The sequence below is a fragment of the Ceratotherium simum genome, chromosome 21 (assembly GCF_057802395.1).
Source record: "Ceratotherium simum simum isolate JZ-2026a chromosome 21, ASM5780239v1, whole genome shotgun sequence".
NCBI classification, from domain to species: Eukaryota; Metazoa; Chordata; class Mammalia; order Perissodactyla; family Rhinocerotidae; genus Ceratotherium; species Ceratotherium simum.
This window is the reverse complement of record NC_141920.1, coordinates 44,828,804-44,852,332: the sequence shown is the minus strand read 5'-3', so window position 1 is coordinate 44,852,332 and position 23,529 is coordinate 44,828,804. Positions and strand designations below refer to the sequence as shown.

Below are 23,529 nucleotides of genomic sequence, written 5' to 3'. Positions count from 1 at the left end.
TGTACACCCACGTTCACAGCCACATTACTCACAATAGCCAAAAAGTGGAAACAACCCAAATGTCTATGGATGGACAAACGGATACACAAAATGTGGTATATACATACAATGCAATATTATTGAGCCCTAAAAAGGAATGAAATTATGATACATGCTACAACAGAGATGAACTCTGAAGAAATTATGCCAAGTGAAATAAGCCAGACATAAAAGGACAAATACTGTATGATTCTACTTATGTAAGGTACCTAGAGCAGTCAAATTCATAGAGACAGAAAGTAGAACAGTGGTTACCTGGGGCTGGGGAGAAGGGGAATGGGGAGTTAGTTGTTTAACGGGTAGAGTATCAGTTTAAGAAGATGAAGAAGTTCTGGAGATGGATGGTTGCACAACAATGTTAATGTCCTTAACAGCACTGAACTATACACTCAAAAATGGTAAAATGATTAAAATGCTAAGTTTTATGTTATTTTATTTCACCGCAATTAAAAAAGAAAACCTAATGACATACACACACCCAGAGATACCATGTATTTTCTATGAGTATGTGTAAACGTGGGTAAATATATTTTTATTAAGTCTGGAAGAAAACATCGAACGTATTAATGGTGTTACTTCTGGGAATGAGAGATTATAGTCTAAAGCATCTTTGGTGTATCTTAAACTTCTAATTTTTTTAAAGTATATTTATTTTATGTATTATAGGTAACAAAAATTGATATAAAAATGTTATTTTATGGGCTCATGAGAAAAATAAAAGACAGGAGAAGAACTGCTTCTATAAAGATAGCTTTCTACCCATGAATCCTATAAAAACTTACTAATAAAAAATAATATTTCTAACCTGGTAATTTCTAGTTAATACACATCTTGTATGAAATTTTAAAAATAATAATAAGAGACTCTTCCTAGGAGAAAATGAAGGGGGCAAAGGGACAACACAAAACGAAGGGAAAAAAAAGAATCCACAGAGCATAAGGCCAGATCTAGTGTGGATTTTGAAATGAAATTTTATAGAAATTGTACTTATCCCCTGAAGGTTCCATGACCCAACAATGACACCAACTGTTAATAACAGCCTCAGCCCTCCCTCTGCAGTCCAACAGCGCTGCAATTCCTGAACAGCGCCACTGCTCGGGGGATATTCTGTAGGCATCGTGTTCCGACTGAGCAGGAGGAGTAGAAAATGGAAACGAGGCCACAAACTTAGATCTTTCCGTTACACAGAAATTGACACTTCCGAGCTTCACTTTCATGATTAAAAATAGAAAAAGAAATTGACTTCACATTTTATGGAAAGTAGTCAAAGGAATACATTTTAGGTGAAGAATCTTCATAGAAGTGCTATTCTTTTGCATTTCATAATGACAAAAATGACTCAGATGGTGGAACAGGCAGATAGAAATGCCTGTTGTGAGGCTCCTGACCTGCCCCCAGCAAGGGGTAACTGGCGTCCCCCACAACAACTGCCTCCAGCCCTAGATTTCCGCTCCGCCTCTGGGGCTGCTGCTACCCTTCTGACAATTACTTCCCATAATTTCCAAGATCAGTGAATTCCAGGAAACATACTTTTCCAAAAATAAATCCTTTTTTCCCCTCTAACAAGCTCTGAACACTTAGATTTAGAAACTGTCCTAACAATATAAGTTAAAATGGAACATATAAGTCAAAGTCAATATAAATGTTGTTTCTTGGGCTTTTAATAATTTCTTTTTACAATTAAAGTTTTTGCATTTTGGAGAAAGCTGGGCACTGATGAAACATCTGGCTTCATGCTGACCTGAAGAAGGGAGCCTGAATCCTTGAAATTTCCTTATTTTCCACCCCCAACAAAGGTGCTGGCTTTGCATCCAGACAATGCCCAAGCATCACTCAGCACCAGGGGTGAGTATCACACCCCTTGATGTCTAAATGTCTGATCTCTTCTTAGAAACTCATGCCATGGAATCCCTTCACCATCCTGCGTTGGAGGCAGGAACAGGGTCTTTCTTGTAGTGAACTGTGGGAGGTGAGACTCTGCAGTATGTGCTCATGCTCAAACAATGGCATAAAAGAATTCAAACAGGAGTCATTTACAGAAAAGCTCTATTGTGGGAGGCAGAACACCAGAGTGGCTGAGAGCCTCCAATGTATACCCAGACTCTCCACATCTCTCATCCACCTGTTGCAGGAGCTCCTAACTGTTGTCCCTGTCGTCCCTTCCCTGGCCTACACTACAATCCAGTCTCAGCCATCTCTGCAAACACACACACATGCTCTCTGTTCTAGTAACTCTCCAGCTTACTACCAATAAAATCCGAATTCCTTACCCAAGCCTCCCGCCGTCAGGCCCAGGTCACGCTTCTGCCTTCATGTCCTACCCTCTCCCCGCCACCCTCCAAGCACCAGCTGCACTGGCCTTCCTTCCACCAGGTGCCCAGGGCTCTGCACTTGCTGACCCCTCCATCTCACACATTCTTCCCTTAGTCTTCACATAGCTGGCTCCCTCTCAGCTCAGGTCCTTCCCCAGCCCTTGTACCTAAGGTCGCCCCGTAAGCTAGCATCCTTTACATAGACCTCTCCCTGTTTTGATTTCTTTATATTATCACAATTTTAAATTCTACTTGTTTTTGCATGTTTCCCACTAGAATGCAAGCTCTACGAGGGCACAACCCTGGTTCCATGCTGTACCTATGTGCAAGGCCAGCACAGAGTAGGCACCCCATTAGTACCCATCGGATGGAGAGAGGAGTGGGTGGTGGGTAGGTGAGTGCACAGATGGATGCACACACGGGTGAAAGGATGGGTGTATAAATGAACGAGCAAACAAATTACCAAATGAATGAGCATGGGCTATTATAAAGTGCACTGACCACTATGAAATCAGTGCCACACCATGCAGTAAGGATTCAAAGGCAAGAAGACCTCCCCCAGATGGGCACTGAGGTAAGCATCATGAATGAAGCACTGTCTGAAAGGGACCTTAAAAGTTGGGGAAGAAGGCAACAAGTAGAGACAGGGCAGGAGTTCATTTCAGGAGGATGAACAGAAACACGAAGGAGGAAAAAAATGACACATTCAAGAAACAGTAAATAATCTGCAGGAAACTAGTCCTACAACTCAATGTGAAAAGCTTTTACCATGAACTCATATAATACACCGTAAAATAGGAACCCTTAACAATGGCCCATGCGTGTCTAAATGTAATTGATTAGCCAACTGCCCACGAAGCCTCAACATTCATGCATTTCACTAAATAGCAATTCTCCAAGCAAAGACTTAGGTGTTGATCATCCTGGGTTTTTGTTCTAGTCCCATCAGTAAGTCAACTGATGAGTAAAGCACTCCATGTCTGGTATGAGAACTATACCAGAGTTCTATAAGAGAACTATAAATCGTTTTTCAACTAAAAATGTAAGGAGGCTACATCACTGCAACCTGGCCTAGCCATGGCAATCCACACACTGGGCTCACCTCTCTTGAGAAAGAAGTTATTTCACTAGCACATGCTTCAATGCCACTCGGCAGAGGGGCCTATCACCAGTCACCAACATATTGAGTGGTTATGCTCTATCAGCTCTTCCCTGACACATCTGTAATTGTGTCGAGAAGGCACCATGCTCTGGGAATACTTTCATCACCGCTGTGTGTATGGCAGGGTGGTGGCTGAGGGGCATTGATGAATGAGAACAGCCTCATATGCGACCTCAATAATCAAGCCCAGCCATCTTGATTCCCAGCAACTGCAGTAACACAGGTTATATAGTGTTTTTAGACATTTCTGCTGGGTGGAGAGGGGGAGGGCAGGGTGGTCCAGAAGAGACCAACACCTGGAGCAGATAAAAATGGCAATGTCTGATTTCTTCTGGTCCAGTAGTTCTCAAATGTCAGTGTACATAAATCTACTACTCTTCTGCCTTTCACATCCAGACATGCCAGGAACTCTAGTTCAGGAAACCTGGGGTGGGGGTGGGGGTGGCCAAGACTCTGTATTTTAATATGCACCCTTGGTGGCTTGAAGCCAGTGGTCCTCAGACAGCCCTCTGAGGAACACAACTACCAGCCCAAGTGACTTCGGTACAGAGAGAATATGTAATCCCTGCACACAATAGCCCACAGCTCGCCAGTATCTTCACGTCTTTCGGGACGTGAAGATTCCAAGAATCTGATGAAAGCCCTGGACCTTCCCAGCAAAAGACAGATGCATACATAGATACACAAAAAACTTGCAGGACAAACCCAGGGCAGTTCATGAACCCCTCCCTACAAGCCCACTTGATCCAATTCGCACCCCACTCACCCATCCTTACCTTCTGTTAGAGACTAACCAGATTAAAAAAGATAACGCCTTGTCAGTCAGACAGCACCTAAACTATGGTATGTTGGCAAAACACCTCTGTGTAGTTATGTGTTTTATCTATGGGGCAATCCTTTTTAAAAAAATAGAAGAAGAGCTTCATTTTTTATTTCTATCACTTCTAGATCATTCTTCCCCCTCCATTAGTAATACAAATGTTTGAACAAGGCTTTCTACAAAACACCACTGAATGGCTGAACATTTTTCTACAATTACCCGGGACTGTGAAGCTCCTAATAAATTAGCCAGAAAGCTAAGAATTCCCAATTAAAATCTTGAGTCTGTATAATTAAATTACTGCTGTGCTCAATGTATAAATCCATGGAAGGATAAACTTTACCTCCCTTGGGAATTAAAAAAAGATGCTAGTAATCTTTGGCAGGTCAAGTCAGTAAGGTAAGGAGTTTGTTTTTTTAACACATCTACAAATGAGATTAGAAGATTAAAATAACTAAGAATCTGCCCAAAACACATACACAGGAACAAACAAATAAAGCCTTAAACCTTGAATGTACTAACCCATTAATGCCCTGAGAGAGTTGTTTAAAGCAAAACAGATGTTTTTCTCTAGTAGGAAATTAGAAATGTTTTATGTGTCAAAGACAAAAAAGGAGAAGATCATAGTTTTTAATTTACCAGCCATATTCCAATAGCAGGGAACAAATTCTCTAACTTTTACAATTTCAGTAACACATGCTACGGATTTAAGAAGGTAAGATGAAGAGGTCAGGGCCGGCCCCGTGGCTTAGCGGTTAAGTGCGTGCTCTCCGCTGCCGGCGGCCCGGGTTTGGATCCCGGGTGCGCACCGAGGCACCACTCCTCCAGCCATGCTGAGGCCGCATCCCACATACAGCAACTAGAAGGATGTGCAGCTATGACAGACAACTATGTACTGGGGCTTTGGGAGAAAAATAAATAAATAAAATCTTAAAAAAAAAAAAAAAAAAAAAAGATGAAGAGGTCAATCGATCGATCAATCAATCAGTGGGTGCCCAGGCAGAGAGACAGCCATGTATCTCTTGGAAAGGCTCCTTTTTAATTCTACAGTGCACCAACTTAGGACAACCGTCTATACGGAAACAAATTAAAACACTAAAACAAAAGCGATCCCTTGCCGCGCCCCAACTAGGAGGAAGCCAGCCTGCTTGGAAACATCTACGAGGCTCCCAATCTTTCCCACCAGCCAGATATGCATGCCTGGGGCAGGGCACCCCCTACACTGACAGGACTCAGAGAGATTCTAGCTGCTGGTGAGCAGACGGCAGGGCTTAGGGAGACCAGGAGCTCAGCCACCTCCACACCCAAGCCTCTCCCCAGAGGGCTACACTGCTTTCCGAACTCAGGAAAGTGGATGTCCGCACTGAAGGGATCAGAAAACCAGGGGTGATTCCTGTAGCCCAAAAGGTTCGGCCAGGTGCCAGCCCACCCTCTTGGGAAGCCTTCTGTACAACAAGCAAGGTGACTGGCACACCCACCATGACACTGTGACAAAGATGAACAATAGCAACAACAAAAACTCTGTAATGAAGCAGCTCTTGCTAAGTTCCCACTTTTGTTTTAGTAACACTTCAGTATAAACAAAGCAAGACTCTTAGTCAACATTTGTTCAATAAACCAATGTGACAAAATGAACTAATGATTGGAATAAATGACAGGATCTCGGTACCATTTTGGCAACCAGACTTGGAAGCACACTCTTGAGGCAAGTCAACTTAAGCCTGGCTCAGGCTATGCAAAAACTGAAGTTGAAACCAACAGAGACCGGGGAGCTAGCATATGGAGTTCAAGACTTAAAAAAGAATGAAAAAGGGAATATATACATTTAAACAAATGTTCTTCTATGAAGAAATGCAAACTTACGGGCATAAACATAATTTTCCTTATATTCAAAATACTTCCCATTAGATTTGTCCCTCAAACTGAAATGTGCAGTAACTGAGAGCCTATCTCTGTGCGCCTGCAATGGGGTTGCCACCTGTGTCCTCATCTGTCCTCCATTTCACCTTCTTTTTTTTTTTTTTTCAAAGATTTTATTTATTTTATTTTTCCCCCCAAAGCCCCAGTGGATAGTTGTATGTCGTAGCTGCGCATCCTTCTAGTTGCTGTATGCGGGACTCGGCCTCAGGATGAACGGAGAAGTGGTGCCTCGATGCGCACCCGGGATCCGAACCCGGGCCACCAGCATCGCAGCGCGCGCACTTAACCACCAAGCCACAGGGCCGGCCCTACATTTCACCTTCTGGCTTCCACAGCACATATTACTGAAAAGGCTGCTCTGTCACTGAAAGTACAAATAAATGAAACTGAATGGAGCTCTTTTCCCCACCCCCTCTCTACCCTGCATATTTCTTTCCAATCCTACAGAAGCCATGAATGTCTCAATCTAGGCATTCCAAGGTTTCCAGGCAAAGGGATGGAGACTTGCTGACAAGAAAAGCGTATGCAGAAAATTATAGGTGAAGTGATGATGATATCGAGAGAAGCATAAAATTAAAGGTTCTGGCATCATTTTTCACTGGTCAACTTATTCCAGTGATTTGTCAATCAACACGTGCGTTAATTCAAAGATGTATATTTGAAAGTCCATTTTTTCAGCTCTTTCCAGCATTTCAATTTAGTAAGGTTTTCAATCGCACTAAATAAATGAGAATATAAATAATTAAAGGGAAACACTATGAACTAGGTGGGCTCAGGGAAGAGCCCCTCAATTACAAAATGCCCCTCCCCATCAGAGAAACCCCCATCTGCTCTCACACACGTGCAACCCCATCCACTTGAGACTCAGGAAAACACCTCCACTAAGGGGAAAGCATTTAAGATGAAAAGAAGAGAAAGAATAAGTTTCTACCATCAGGAATGGCTGACTAGGGTGTCGAAATCTCCGAGTATCTAGCCACCCACGGAAGAACTCACGCACCAGCAATCTTTTCTAGGTAATAATCAGGATGCTCCTCCCAGAATCGTGTTCTTCCACAAAAATGCAACAGGGGAAACAGCCTCTGTCTGGGGGTTCTGCTACTGCCTCCACGCCCTGCTCCCTTTGGAAGCACATCCTTCAGAGCAAGAACTAACACTCTTCTTCCAACTTCCTCTCACTGTCAGAACATATCACGGCTTAGCGGTTAAGTGCATGTGCTCTGCTACTGGTGGCCTGGGTTCGGATCCCGGGCGCGCACCGACGCACAGCTTCTCCCACCATGCGGAGGTGGTGTCCCACATACAGCAACTGGAAGGATGTGCAACTATGACATAGAACTATCTACTGGGGCTTTGGGGGGAAAGAAAATAAAAAAGGAGGAGGACTGGCAATAGATGTTAGCTCAGAGCCGGTCTTCCTCAGCAAAAAGAGAAGGATTAGCATGGATGCTAGCTCAGGGCTGATCTTCCTCACAAAAAAAAAAAAAAAAGAACATATCACGGGGCCCACCCAGCAGCCTATAAACGCACTGGCATGGTGCTGATGCAGCCAGGGGAAAACATGCAGAGGCTGCAGTGGCCTGTTCCAAAAACAAGCAGATCTGGTTAAGGCAGGCAAACAACTAGTTGCCTTCACCAGCCCAGTCTTCACCAGCAGTAGCTGCATCACCCATAAATACAGCTCTGGGACTCTTAAAAATCAGAATCCACCCCTATTTGAAGTACAAGTTTGGAAACAACCAAGAGTGCCTCCTCCCCTCCATATCCTCCAAAGCTCAGGTGAAACCTCCAGGCCCCTGGGAGGCCTGTCCAGCTTAGCGGCAACGGCAGTGGCAATGGCCTTCTCCAAACTCAGGACATTCATAGACAGCACAGCTCACGGGCCCAGGACACGATTCCAAAACAAACTACACACCCGGGCTCACCTCCCGGGGCATGGCAGTGAATAAGACTTGGAAGCCTGAGTTTCAGGAGTGGTGTGGATAGATGAAGAACAAGGCAACAAGCAGACAGTAACAGATGGCACTAAGTACTGTGAAACAAATCATCAGAGCAACGTGACAGAGTAGCTGGCAGGGCCTTACTTGGGATTGAGGGGGTCAGAGCACTTCCTCTGAGGAGGAGACACTGACATTGAGACCAGAGCCCAGAGGTAGGAAAGAGCTGGACCTGTTCTCAGAAGGGAGAGGAGGCAAGAACTGGTGAAGCATGAGGACTAAAGGAAAAATGGGTGCAGAGCAGGCCGGAGAGAGAGCACCACAGAAGCCTGGGTACTCAGGCCCCGGAGATGAAAGGAGGGAACTTAGACTGTAGTCTCAATGCATTTGGAGGGCACCGAAGGGTTTTAAGGAGGAGATGAAATGATGGCCTTGTGACGTTTCTTGAGTTGTCATAAACCGTTCTCCCCCTCTTTCACTGTTATCAACCTCCCACGTTTATGCTGCCCTAAATCCATCCCTGGGAGCAGGGACTGGGGCACGGCACTTCCTTTTCATCCTCACAGTGCCCAGCACACTATCATATACTAAAATGACACTTGATGCATAAATACATACACACACACACACACACACACACACACACAAGCACACAGACACATACACTGCTCGTTTATTCAGATGGTTTAAAGAACATATATTTAAAAATTTTCCAAAAGAACCACTCCTCTATAATATATGCAGTTTGCACTACTAATTGGATTATAATTGGAAAATAAAACACTTAGAACTAAAAGCTTAGTTGATGGAAATGCATATTTATCTATCAGTAAAAAGAATTTGGCTACAGTCTTCCCACCAACACAAAAGAAAATAGATTAGCTATTTGCCGGAAAAGGAACCCCCTTCTTACTGAGAATGGAAAGGCCACAGGCAAAGGCCAGCTCCCACCATCACATTGTCGCCACCTACTGGAGAGCTAGAGGACAGAGATCTGCGCAGTTTTCTAGGGTCTGAGACTTCTGGTGTCAATTAACTAGTACAAATAATTGAAATTGACACAGGACAATTCATGGACTTCAAGAGAAAGATCCTAAAAGATTCATAAATAACTGATATAAAAGATTTTCTTATCCTAATAAGTTAGCATGGCTTGTTAGAGGCTAAAAATATAATGCCTATTTGTTTTTATGCTGTAAAGAAAGATCGGGTACTGGCTGAAAGAAAGATGTAATATATTAATTACTCTAGCACTTCTAGAAAAACATTTATTTTTATTTTGTGAGGAAGATCAGCCCTGAGCTAACATCCATGGTAATCCTCTTTTTTTTTTTTTTGCTGAGGAAGACCGGCTCTGAGCTAACATCTATTGCCAATCCTCCTCCTTTTTTTTCCCCAAAGCCCCAGTAGATAGTTGTATGTCATAGTTGCACAGCCTTCTAGTTGCTGTATGTGGGACGCGGCCTCAGCATGGCCGGAGAAGCGGTGTGTCGATGCACACCCGGGATCCGAACCCGGGCCACCAGTAGCGGAGCGCGCACACTTAACCGCTAAGCCACGGGGCCAGCCCTAGAATGACATTTAGAATGAAAAAAACTTGACTAAAATTTTTCTCCACATAGAGTTAAAGCAGAATAATAAATCAAAACTACAAAATAATGATAAACTAAAACCAGAGGGAGTCGACAGAGGTAAGAGGAAAATGGGGGGAGAAGGGTATCCTGGAAAACAAGGTTCAGGACAGTTGGTTTCCAGGGATGAGTGGGCAACAGGGGCAAGACCTATTGAGTGGTCGAGTAAAGTGGGCCTGAGAAACGGTCAGGAAATCAAGCAGTGAGGTCACTGGGCACCTCAAGGAGAGCCTGTGCAGATGAGGAGGTAGTTCTCAGCTAGAGATCCTTGGGAATATTTAAAAGCCAATGGGAATAAGATGGATGAGTGAGAGAGACAGACTGACTCGACAAGAGGACACAAGGCTCAGTGGAGGCTGACGAGAAGGCAGAAGGGGAGGGCTCCACAGTCTACCGCGGTCTGGCTCCACAGGCACGCAACCTGTGCAGTAGCAGAGGGCACCCACACAGAAGGCCCTACCCTTGGTTTAATGCTCTGTTGTCACCATCTTGAAATTCTTAATAATTTTTTAACAAGGGACCCCTTGTTTTCATTTTGCGCTGGGCCTCACAAATTATGGAGCCAGTCTTGGCCCAAGGGGAGGTGCTGGCCTCAGCACTGGACAGGACAGCTCTGCCGCCACAGTGGGAAGAGGAGGTAGAGAAGCAGGGGCAATGCCATCTGCTGTCTTCTTTCTCTGTGAAGCAGAAAGAGTCATCTGCTATGAACAAGCAAGAGGACAGACAGAGGGAGGGAGGTTAAAACTTCATATAGGGAGGAGAAATCTGGTAGACTCCACCTTCATCAAGTGATCAAGGTTAACATCCCCTGTAATAAGATAAATCAATATCATGTACTTCCTCATATGATGCCCTAAGAAGGGCACAAGATCACTTTTGAGCTATTTGCTATTCCTGTCAAATGCATAACCACAATGTAATCATAGAAAACCCAAACTGAGGAACATTCTACAAAACAGCAGACCAGACACTTGACAGAAAAGTGTCAAGGTCATGAAAGACAAGGAAAGGCAGAGAAACTGTCACAGATTGGAGAAGACTAAGGAGAAATGACAACCAATGCCATGGAGGATAATCTTGAAACAGAGAAAGGCATTGGAAAAAGAACATACAATTTAAATAAGGTTTGTAGCATAGTTAACAGTATTGTATCAATATTAATTTCAACGTTTTGATCAGTGTACTATGATTTTATAAGAACGTAAAATTAGGGGAATGTGGGTAAAGACTGTGTGGAAACTCTGACTCTTTTCAACTTTTCTATAAGTCTCAAACTATTTCAAAACAAAAAGTTTAAATTCTCATGTGGATTTATCATTTACAATCTTCTTTAATGTTATCAGTAATTCCAGGAACCTCAATTATCACCTTAGAAGCCTAGCACTACTGCATCAGACATGTTCCTGCTTCTCTATCAATCCAAAGAATCAGTAACAAAAAAGAAGGTTATGTTCCACTTAAAAATGATGACTTTGAACAGGTCATACAGCTGTAAGTTTATATAACGCTTCCCCCACACCTATTGCATCATTCCACTTCACAGCATCCCAGCGAGGGAGGGGCAGAGGGAGGGATGGAAGAACAGGAACGTCCCTCAGTTCTCACTCCTCTGCCTGCCGCACTCTTGCGTCTTGAAGGCTATTGAGTGAGTGCATTAATTAAAGCCTTTAGAAGTGTTAAGCATCTATGAGAACCACACAGGTTGCAAGGACTATCACAGATTTCTGTCTCTACTTTAATTAAAATTTTTTGTCAAAGCTTACAGAGTCGGCAGCAAATCCAGGTCAGACATTGCTTCAGAAAAATGAGGATTTACAAAGAACCTCGGGTGGTACATCTACCCACACCTGGGACAAAACCCACTCCAGGTAACCGTTCTGAGCTGGTGAACAGCCAGTCCAGGGCTGAGTGGGGTTGTGCCACTACTCTGCTGCCACCCAGCGGTGTGTGGACACCAAGGCACCTCGCCAGGGAACAGGAGCCCAGAGGAAGAAATGGGCTCTGTGAAGGACATTTTCTCTGGGTCCAAAGTCAGGAGGAGGCAAGGGAGAAGCGCTGTCCAGCCTGCCACAGCACTGAGGAGACACAGTGTAAACAGATGCATCCCTGGGAAGGAACGGATTAAAATAAACACTAGGTTGCTGCGATGAATTGGTTGCTCCACCTCAGAATGAAACCTGCTCCAGGAACAAAATCAAAGCCAAAATATATTACAAGCATCCAGGAGGCAGACCCCGAAATCTGACTCCAGGCTTACCTGCTTCGGGTCGGAGGCAGCAGCGCCAGGAGCCGGGGACTCCAGTTCTATGGTCACAGGCCCATCGTTCTGGATGTGGACTTGCATGTAGGCACCAAACTTGCCATCTGAAAGAGCAATTCCAAGTTACAAGAGATGCAGATCCCAGATCACCCCATCTAAAAAGCACACCTAGGTCAACGTCACCAGAAGCCTGGGGGAGCAGGACTGGCCCAGCCCACGAGTAGTGAGGGGAACGCAAAATTATACAACCCAGACCCCACTGCTCGCCCCACAGCCTTGGCAAGAAGGAAAGACCTGGTAACACCAAGAGTCAGGGAAAACGTGGGTTAACAAGACTGTAAGAAGGTGGGAAGGTGAATTGGTATAACCACTTTGGAGGGCATTTTGGTGCTGTAGCAAGTAAAGTTCAAGTCAAACAAACCCTACAACTCTGGATTCCACTTTGGGGAGTCTACTCTAGAAACTCTGGCACAAGAAGAAATGTTCAAGAGCGTTCACTCTGGCAGTGCTCATAAAAGAAAAAAGTGGACACAATCTGATTATCCTCAGTGGAGGAATGAAAGCATAAACACTGCCTTAATTCCTCAGTGGAATACTATATGACAGCCTCATCCATCAACACGGCAAATCTCAAAAATACAATGTGATCTTTAAAAAGTAACTTGCAACAAAGACCCATCATTATGATAGCATTTATATGATATTTTTAAATACCCAAAACAAACATGGGCAGGAAAGATAAATGCCAAGCGCAGGATAGCAGCAACACTCTTACTGAAGAGAAGGCAGGGGTGGTGGGATTTGAGAGAGAGACCTGAAGTAAAGGTTACCAACTGGGTAATGAGTACGCTGGTATCTATTTTCCGTACATTTCATAATTTAAATTTTTAAACAAATCAAATATAAAAGGAAAAGAAACTTAGAATGCTCCTCCCAAGTAATCTCATACACTGCCCTGTAACTGGCCCACAGGCCTGCACGGTGTAAGAAGAGGTCCTGCTTCCTCACTGTAAGGTCAAAAGGTAGGTCAAACTACTGAAGGCACCAAGGCCAGAGAACTGAGACACCTTGCTCCTCACGGGACGGGACTGCCCAAAACTGGGGGCCATTCCTCTCCCCCTGCCGCACACTCCTCCCTTGCCCCAGCAAGGCAGCAGAACCAAACTGTTCCCCAGGATGTGCTGTCAAACTGGCCACAGGCTGCCCCAGAAAAGAGCGCCTCTCTATGTCCTATTCCAAGTCCTCTGTTTAACACCCAAACCCACTCAACTGCATCTGATCAAGTCCCAAACGCTGAATTACATTTATAAAGAAACCCAAGCATATGCTTTGAGAGATGATGTCATGGAATAACCAGAATGTCAACTCCATCCATCCAAGCACCTCTGTTAAGTGCTGGGCATAAACGATGCTGATGACACATACAGACACTTACTCAAGGGAACACACTGTTCTTGACAAGTAGGGAGGGTTGCTTGCACACCATCTCTGATAAATCCAGAACTAAGAAAAGAGTTGGGTCCACAGAATTAAAACAGTATGAGTCCTCAGAAAGTGAGAAACATGCGTATGAGATGCAGTCCCCATTTGAAAATCACTCACAGCAACTACGTGCCAGGCACAGTGCTAGAGATCGAAGACCCAGCTCAAAGGCACAGACAGCCTTGGCGCTCATGAACCCTGAGGTCTAGTGTGGGGGACAGACGGGCACACCGTGGTGATGATACAGCACAGTAAGACCATGAGGGATTCTGGCTCTGGAGGCCAGGAAGGGTCAGAGTCCCTACCTTGGGGGATGGGGAGGGAGTCAGAAAGGCTTCATGAGTGAGCCTACACAGGGTCCAGGACTTGAAGGGCAACCAGGACTCAGGCTAGAAGAGAGGACAGTCTCAGCCTCTAACTAGCTCTGAGAACTTGGTGAGTTTCTTAACCTCCCAATGGCTCAGTTTCTCACCTGCACCACAGGTATACTAACAAGAGGACCTCAGTCCTGGTGAAACTTCAATGAAACCGAGCATGGAAGTGCCTGGGACACTGGCTAGCACATGGTGTGCTCAAAATCAGTGTTTGCTCTTACTATCATAAAAAGCCATGTTCAAGGGGCTCCACAAAACCAGAACAGAGCTTTCCAACTGTGTCCTTCCAGGTATTCCTTGCATAAAGAATGCCACAATCATATACTTTTGGAAAATCACACATGTTTGAACTCTCTCCCTTGAAGAATCACGATGTACAGCCGCACATAACAAGTTCTCAAGACATCCTGGAGTAAAGAAACCTATTATTTTCTTTACTCTGGTGGTCCCCAAACTCCCCTGGGCAGGGGGCCCTTATTTCACACAGAATATCCTTTATTGTACAGATGACCCTCTGGGAGAGGCCGAGGCAAACAAAAATGCAGCCCAGGTGGGCCACCCTGGGGCTGGAGCCCCTCTGGCTTCCCACCTGGAGCACAGATCTGCTCTCAGGTCCTGGGGTCCTCAGACACCAGACCCAGACCCACCACCACGTGAGGGTGACCGCTGTGAGCCTCTGCTCCTGCCACCACAACCACACAATTTCCACCTCTGATTCCTCCCCACCTGGTACTACCCCCTCCAATGATCCTTAACCTCATGGAGGATCTTAGCAAAATAGGCACACGAACTGTTGGTTTCCTTCAGAGCACAGACAGTAGCACTGGAAACTGTATTAGCAGCACCCAAGATGTTCGCCATTTTTATAGGCAAGATTAATCCAGTCCCCTAAATGTGCTCAAATAATGGTGACTTTCCGTGACCTCCTATCAGATTAAAGCGGCCATTCAAATCTGTGGAGCTTTTGTTTTATCCATGTCGGGCTAGCTAAAAAGACATCAGCTGTGAAGGAAATCATGTGTTTAATTGCATGCTAAAATTATGGCTACAATTAGTAGCAAATTTCAGCCGCTGCACTCCTCAGGGAAGCTGAAGGCAGACTCAGGAGGAAAGGAATTATTTCCGACCTTGAATTTCTGTTGCCAGGATATACGACATATGCTTCGCTCTGTTTATCATTCCAAGTAGCAAGAAATTTATTTTCTTTTCCTGTTTTTCTTCAGTTAAGAACAGAACTATTATCTGAATTTCCATTTGTACAGACAATAAATCCAAAGACATATTTTAAGAGGTCTTAAAATGGTAACATTTTTTCCAGTCCAGATCAAAGAGTAAAGCCCCCAAGAAAAATTATATTGGCCAAGGAAAATAAAAACATTTTTTAAAATAATCTTAAAAGACAGAAACATATCTATAAAACATCTGGGCTCCAATGGTGATATAATCAAGTCGTTCTTAGATATAAGCCCCAGGGTTCTACCCAAAGCTAGAGGAGAAGCACATGTCAGACACGGCTGTGCCACGTTTCCAGCAGGAAAACTCCCCGTGGAAGCCAAACTCGCCATGACCTGGTCTCCAGCAGCAGCTGTCCGGGGCCCCTCCCAGCCCCGAACCAGAGCACAGCATTTACCTGCAAGGGCTGACGTCCCCACCCCTTTGAACAATGCTCAATGGAAAAAATGTTACCATTTTAAGCTGCCTGTCACCACCCACCAAGAAGCCACGCCCTGCCTCTCTGTGCCCTGGTTCGTTCCAGGATGGTAGCAGGACAGTCCCCACAAGGAGGGTGCATGTGAGTTAGCAGGCACTGGGCCCAGAGCCTGGCAGTCAGTGCAAAGGAAATCTCAGTCACTGTTACTATTGTCACTCCCGCCATTGTTCATGGTAGTATACAGACAAAATGGGGGCAGAGGGGCATAAAACCACACCGAAAAAGCACACTACTGAAGAAAAATGGAAAGAATAGAAGGCCCAAGCTCTCTGCTCTTCAGAGCCAGCCCTGCAGGGCCATGACTAGGCTGGGGCTCAGCCTACCTCCAGGCACCGGTCCTGGACCCTGGTACTGGACACTGAGCCTCAGGCCAGCCCACCTAAGCACATCCTCAAAGGCAGCTCCCTCTGCCGTCGAGGCAGCATCCTCACCACCCAGGCTTCCTCTTTGTTACTTTCAACGTGTTCAAAGCCTGGGCAGGGAAGAGGGTGCTACTGATGGAGACCCCAACATCAGTGCACAGGCTAAGAACCAAATCTAGCAAATGCGTGGACCTGGAGGGCTCAAAATAAGTACGTGGTGAGGCTAGGCTCTTGTGGCTGGAGGAGTCTGGTCTAGATGCAGAGGCTTGCATCATGCCTGGAGCCTGAGGGAGTGTGACCTTGGCGGGCCGCGGGCACTATGGCAGCTGTCCGAGAGCATGGAGCTGCTTCTATAGAGCTGCTTCCGGGCCCCCACCTCCCCAGAGGGCTCAGCTGAGCCAGAGCACCATCACTGGTGCAAGGATTCCAAGACAGCAGCCAACCAAGCTCAAGGGGGCCTGGAAAGCAGAGGCAAGGGCTCTGGGAGCCTTTGGCAGACACCAGCAGCTCCGGGAATGGTGTTTCCTAAGTGACTCGGCTGGAGAAAATACTCAGTTGTCAGAGAAAGGGTACATTAGAGGCCCTAGCAGCTGAGTTTCTCAGAGAGCGAGGGCCAGGCCTAGGTGGGCAGCATTAGAACCACTGTGAGATTCCATCCACATTCAGGGCCAAGGGGGGAACTGGATCAGCGATCCCGGGAATCTTATGGCTTCTCCCCACGCTCAAGTCCCCCCTTATCAGTAGTCCCTGCTTGGCTCTTCGGTGGTTCAATCCACTAGAGGGAGACACCTCCTCTGGGCAGCAGATGTCTCAGGCCTGGGACTCAGTGGCAAAAGACACTAGGGACAGGCCCTGTGGCCCAGCATGGAAAGTGCCTACTCACAGGAGAGTGAGGGCACCTGTCACCAAAGGGGGGCCATTCCAATTCCAAACCAAAGAGCTAAAAACAGGGGCTTCCAGGGGAAACAGACATTACGATGGGAAATGTCTAGAACCAAAATCAACCTCTTGCTGGGAGGTGAAATTCTCATCTGAGCTGAAGTTCTGATGTCATGGACTCGAGACAACTAATGTAGCCCTTGCTGCGCAACAGGGAGGCTCAAGGTAAGGTTTTCTCTGACCATCAGGCTTTGCTCATCTTTGGGCTTTGCTGGGGCCCTTAACATCATTCTGCCTGAGATAACTACGTCCAAGGCTGCCTAGTCTCCTCACCGAGGCGCAAGTGAGCCTGTGCGGGACAACGCAGTGTTTGAGATCCTGAAAGACCTACATGGACCCCTGTGAAACGGCTCGGACACAGCTGCTGCGAGAACCTGGACTCCACTGGGCACAGACACCCCTCCACTGAAAGCAGCAGAGTAAGAAACCAGGGAGGGCAGTTTCTGAACTCATCAGGCCATAGGATTTGATTTCAGACTTTAATTCCTTTGGACTTGAAAGCCTTTGGTCTTGAATACAATATAGAATTTAAACATGACCTGTGATTTTTCCCTAGGACTGTAATAATGGGAGAGGGTTTACACTCAAACTCAGTGCATCTCTATGTTGTTGGCATTTTATCATGAGATTCTTATGTATTTTATCATTGGAGTATACTAATAGCATCACTTAACCTTAATGCAGTGAGGCAGAGTAAGTCTTCATACCTAGCGAGGAGAAGGGCCTTGAAGGGGCTTCAGAGCAATGTTCTGACCCAGATTAGGGCCTCTGGGGACAAAAGACACACAGCAGGAACAGCCTCAAAGAGATTCAAAGGTGGACTCAAAGGACTGAGCCTGTAAACTCTGACCCTCCCCTGAGGGGGGAGCCCCCAAAGCCAGAGTGAGCCTCTGTTCAGAACCACCACCATCATCCCCCATTACCCCAAAGGGTAGAGCCACAGTCCTCAGAATGGTGTGCATACCTCTCTCTCTCCTTCTGTATGTGTGTGTGTGTGTGCGCGCACGCATAACTATTCTTGTAATTATCGTTGAGAAGAAAGAGTGATCCTAAAAAGCTTCCCAAATCTGAAAGCATGTTATTACCTTAGGATACACATCTATGCGGGAAATGGGTCACTCGGCTGCTGTGTTGGGAACGGCCTGAAGGGAGGCCCAGGTCGAGGCAGGAAACCCACTGAGAGGCTGTCATGATAATTCAGATGAGAGATGACCAGGACCTGGCCAGGGTGGGGATAGCAAAAGTGGTGTGTAGTTGCTGGATTCTGCATGTGTGTCAAACGTAAAGCTAACAGGATTTGTTGATGGACCAGATGTGGGGCAAAGAGGAGTCAAGAAAACTCTGAAGTTTTGGACCTTAAGTGCGTTTATTAGAAAGTAAACTGAAAGTAAATGAAATACAGTAACAGGAAAAGAAACCAAATAAACTACACAGAGAAAGTATGTAAAATGAAAAAAGTGAAGATTAAAGGAAAATAATGAAATATCAAACAAAAAAATAACTAGACGACAGATTAACTTAAGCACTAGTTTTCTGAAAAAATACTAAAAACTCTGAGAAAAAAAGGAGTAAATACAACTAAACCACAATGAGAAGAGGGATATGACCCTAGATATAGAGATCCTTCTAAATCACAGAAAAATCTGTAAACTTTCTTCCAATATATCTGAAACTCCAGATGGAAAGGAGATGCATGGGGCCAGCCCCATGGCTTAGCAGTTAAGTGCGTGCACTCCGCTGCTGGCGACCCGGGTTCGGATCCCGGGCGTGCACTGACGCACCGCTTCTCCGGCCACGCTGAGGCCACGTCCCACATACAGCAACTAGAAAGATGTGCAGCTATGACATACAACTATCTACTGGGGCTTTGGGGAAAAAAAATAAATAAATAAAATTATTAAAAAAAAAAAAAAGAAAGAAAGAAAGGAGATGCAGGTGAAATGAACTGCCTACAGGGCCCAAGGGTGCTGGGAAACTGGACCAGGGCCATGATCAGGGAAGGCTGCCCAAAGGGCTGGACTGACATGTTCTACTAAAACAGGTAATTCCTGTTATTTAAATTGGTCCAGACCACAAAAAGTGATTAAAAGCTATCCAATTTATTCTGCAAGGCTAGTATTACCCTAATACTAAAATTGAACATGAGTGTTTAAAAAAAAGGCAGAGGCCAATTTCACCTTTGACTACAGATGCCAAAATTCTACAGGAACACTTGGGAAATCTCTCACAGGCATACATTAGAAGAATACTACGCAGTGAGCAGAGAAGCTTTAATCAGCTCAGCTCATGACTAGGAAACGCGTTCACGGGCATTAACACTTAGAGAAAAAGACATTGGAGAAAATCAGCTTCCTTTCCTGTTTAAAAATGAAACACTTGGGCCGGCCCCATGGCTCAGTGGTTAAGTGGGCGCGCTCCGCTGCTGGCGGCCCGGGTTCGATCCCGGGCGCGCACCGACGCACCGCTTCTCCGGCCATGCTGAGGCCGCGTCCCACATACAGCAACTAGAAGCATGTGCAGCTATGACATACAACTATCTACTGGGGCTTCGGGGGGCGGGGGGGGGAGAAGAGGAGGAGGATTGGCAATAGATGTTAGCTCGGAGCCGGTCTTCCTCAGCAAAAAGAGGAGGATTAGCACGGATGTTAGCTCAGGGCTGATCTCCCTCACCAAAAAAAAAAAAAAAAAAAAAAAAATGAAACGCTTACTTGGCTAGCAAGGAAGCTCACTTCTCTTAACTCTGAAAAGACTGTGTAGTTGTGCTGAGGAAGAGAACCGACTTAGTATAGCGGAGGGCATGGAGCCCTCGCCAGGAGCACTTATGGTGGAGGGGTGGGGGCAAAAGGCTGACTGGAGTGGGTTTATGAGAGAATGAGAGGAGAGGAATTAGAGACAGACAGTGAGTACAGACAGCTCTTTCAGAGAGTCTGCAGTCAAGTGGAACAGAGAAATGGGGAAGTAGCTGGAAGGGGGGCCAAGAGAGGCTGTCTCTGAGATGGGAGAACTAACAGCACATTTGCAATCCAGTAGGAATGATCCAGGAGAGAAGGAGCAATGACTGACTGGGGAGACAGAGGAGGACGGTAGGAAGAATGTCCCTGAACAGGCCAGGACAGGGATTTGGAGGGCAGCAGAGGGGTCAGCCGCTGCGACAGGAAGGAAAGCGGTTCCTGGTGCAGATGCTGGCAGGCTGGCAGGTGGAGTGAGGGGAACTTCTGGAAGTTCTCTTCTGAGGGCTTCAATTTCTCAGGGAAAGGTGACCTAAGGTCAACAGCCAAGGTGAGGATGAAGGTTTGAGTAGAGAAAGCAGTCACATAGGAGAAGAGCAGAGTGAATTAACAGGTCAATGTATCACAATTGCTGGGCCCACTTGCAGGTCAAGGTCATGAATGTGACACTGGTCAACATGATGGATGTTTTCTCCAGCCATATTCAGCTGCACAGGCACACGGCAGGCCAAGGGCTGGTGTTAACCAGGGCTGGAGTTTTGCCAAGCAAGGTCAACACTCCAAAAAACGGTCAAGGGAGGTGAGGGAATATGCTAGAGGGTATTATCATCATGGACCACAGGATTTATGAATTTACAAATTTAATGCAATCCAAATAAAAATAACACAGATTATTTTCTGGAACTAGACAACCTTATTTTAAAATTCATATAGAAAAATAACAAATAAGAATAGCTAGGAAAACTCCAGAAAGCAACATGGGCAAGACTCACCCAATATGAAAGCACAGTGAAAATCTTCAATAACTAACACAGTTTGTCTTCAGCCTATAGACAGACAAAAGGAACAGAATTTTTGTTTCCATACGATTTTAAAAGTCATAAATACATACAGGAATTTAATATGAGATAAACCCAGAATCTCAAACTAGTGGAGGTAAAGATGGTTTTTTTTAAATAAATGGTTTTGGGAAACCATTTAGTAACCACCTGGAATAAGATAAATTTTGGATCCATGCTTTACATCATATACAGGATAAATTCCAAATGGATCAAAGATTTCAAAGTAAAAAATGAAAGCACAAAAGCCCTAGGGGGAAAAATAGCCAGATGTCTTTGTAACTTTGGAGTAGGAAATGTCATAGAAATCATAAGAAACTATGATTCAAAATGCAGCAGACATTTTGAAAAACTGATAATCAACTATTTAAGGATCAAAAATGTCTAGGGCCAGCCCTGTGGCATAGTGGTTAAGTTCAGCATGCTCCACTTGAGCGGCCCAGGTTCGTGGGTTCAGATCCCAGGCATGGACCTATACCACTCATCAGCCATGCTATGGCAGCGACCCACATACAAAATAGAAGAAGATTAGCTCAGGGCTAGTCTTTCTCAGTGAAAAAAAAAAAAACTGTCCAGCAAACAATCCCTTAAGCAAGATCAAAGGACAAATGAAAAAATGGATGAAAAATATCTGCAACTCACAGCATATATAAAAAGCTTACAGAAACAAAGAACCTGACAAACCACATGCACAGTTCACAGAAAAGGAAATACAAATCACTTAAACATCTGAAAAAAAGTTCACCACACTCTGCACATTAAAACTATAATAAGATGTCATTTTCTCCTATAGGATAGGCAAAATTCTAGATCAAAATACACTCTGTTGACAAAGCTATAAGGAATATGGCAGTCTCACACACTGCAAAAAGGTGCAATGCCTACAGAGGGCCATCTGGCATTATCTATCTATCAATCCCACTTCTGGGAATTTATCCCACGGTATATCCGCTTGCATATGATGCGGCATGTGTACAAATTTATTCATTGTACCACTGTTGTTTCATAAGCTGAAAATCAGAAACAACCCAAGAGTCCAACAACACAACATGTATTAAATAAGCCAGGCTATGTTCTCACCATAGACACTAAACAGCTGTTAAAAAAGAAGAGATGTGAGAAAGTTCTCTATGAACTAATGTGGAAAGAATCTCTAGGAAACACTGTAAAATATTTTAAAAAGCAACATGTTAAACACGCTACCTTTGTATAAAAAGGGAGATATAGTTTGCCTAAAGAAACACTAGAAAGATAGAAAAAAATTAATAAACGCGATCACCTATAGAGAGCAAGGGAAACAGATTGGACAGAAACAAGAGTGAGAGCAAGACTTCCCAAGGTAGATCTTTTCATATCATTTTGATGTCTGAACTACCTGATCATATTATGTATTCAAAGATTAATTAGAACAAAGTTGGAAGACTTATACTTCCCAATTTCAAAACCTACTGCAGGGCCAGCCCCGTGGCTTAGTGGTTAAGTCACGCACTCTGCTGCTGGCAGCCCGGGTTCGAATCCCGGGCACGCACCAACGCACCGCTTCTCCGGCCATGCTGAGGCCACGTCCCATATACAGCAACTAGAAGGATGTGCAGCTATGACATACAACTATCTACTAGGGCTTTGGGGGAAAAAATAAATAAATAAAATTAAAAAAAAAAACTTACTACAAAGCTACAGTAATCAAAACAGCGTTGGGGCCAGCCCGGTGGTGTAGCGGTTAAGTGCGTGCACTCCACTGCAGCAGCCCAGGATTTGCAGGTTCGGATCCTGGGCGTACATCAATGCACCGCTTATCAAGTCATGCTGTGGCAGCATCCCATATAAAGTAGAGGAAGATGCGCACGGATGTTAGCCCAGGGCCAATCTTCCTTGGCAAAAAGAGGAGGATTGGCTTCGGAGGTTAGCTCAGGGCTGATCTTCCTCTCACACGCACAAAAAACACTGTAGTACTGCCATAAGGATAAACACACAGAACAATGAAATGGAATTGAGAGTTCATAAATAAACTCATACATAAATGACCAACAACAAGAGTGCAAAGACCAGTCAATGAGGAGAGAATAGTCTTTTCAACAAATAGTAATGGGACAACTGAATATTCACAGGCCAAAGAATGAAGCTGGGCCCTTACCTCACACCATATACAAAAATCAACTCAAAATGGATCAAAGACCTAAATGTAAGGGTTAAAACTATAAAACTCTGAGAAGAAAACATAAGGTTAATCTTTACGACAGTGGACTTTGGCAATGGTTTCTCAGATATAACACCAAAAACACAAGCAACAAAAGAAAAAAACAGACAAAATTTGACTTCATCAAAATTTAAAACCTCTGTGCATCAAAGGACACTATCAAGAAAGTAAAAGGACAATCCACAGAATGGGAGAAAATGCTTGCAAATCATACGTCTAATAAGGGTCTAATATCCAGAATTTATAAATTACATACAATTCAACAGCAAAAAGACAAACAACTCAATTTTAAAATGATAAAAGAACTTTAAAAATCATTTCTCCAAAGAAGATATACAAGTGGCCAACAAGCACATGAAAAGATGCTCAATATCATTAGTTATTAGGAAAATGCAAATCAAAACCACAATGACGTACCCTTCACACCCACTAGGATGGCTATAATCAAAAAAATGGAAAATAACAAGTGTTGACAAGGATGCAGAGAAATTGGAACCCTCATACCTTGCTGGTGAGAATGTAAAAAGGTTAGGTTGCTGTGGAAAAGAATTTGGCAGTGCCTCAGTAAGTTAAACATAGAATTACCATATAATCCA

General features: G+C 44.7%; 1 protein-coding gene across 1 annotated transcript in view; it reads right to left on the bottom strand.

Annotated features, from left to right (window-relative positions):
- The window catches only part of DTD1 (D-aminoacyl-tRNA deacylase 1), a 175,835-nt gene that overhangs the window by 127,036 nt on the left and 25,270 nt on the right, over positions 1-23,529 (bottom strand). The window contains exon 4 of the mRNA XM_004433712.3: positions 12,079-12,185. Coding sequence (XP_004433769.1) covers positions 12,079-12,185 — 107 coding nt within the window. The remainder of the gene's footprint in view (positions 1-12,078; positions 12,186-23,529) is intronic.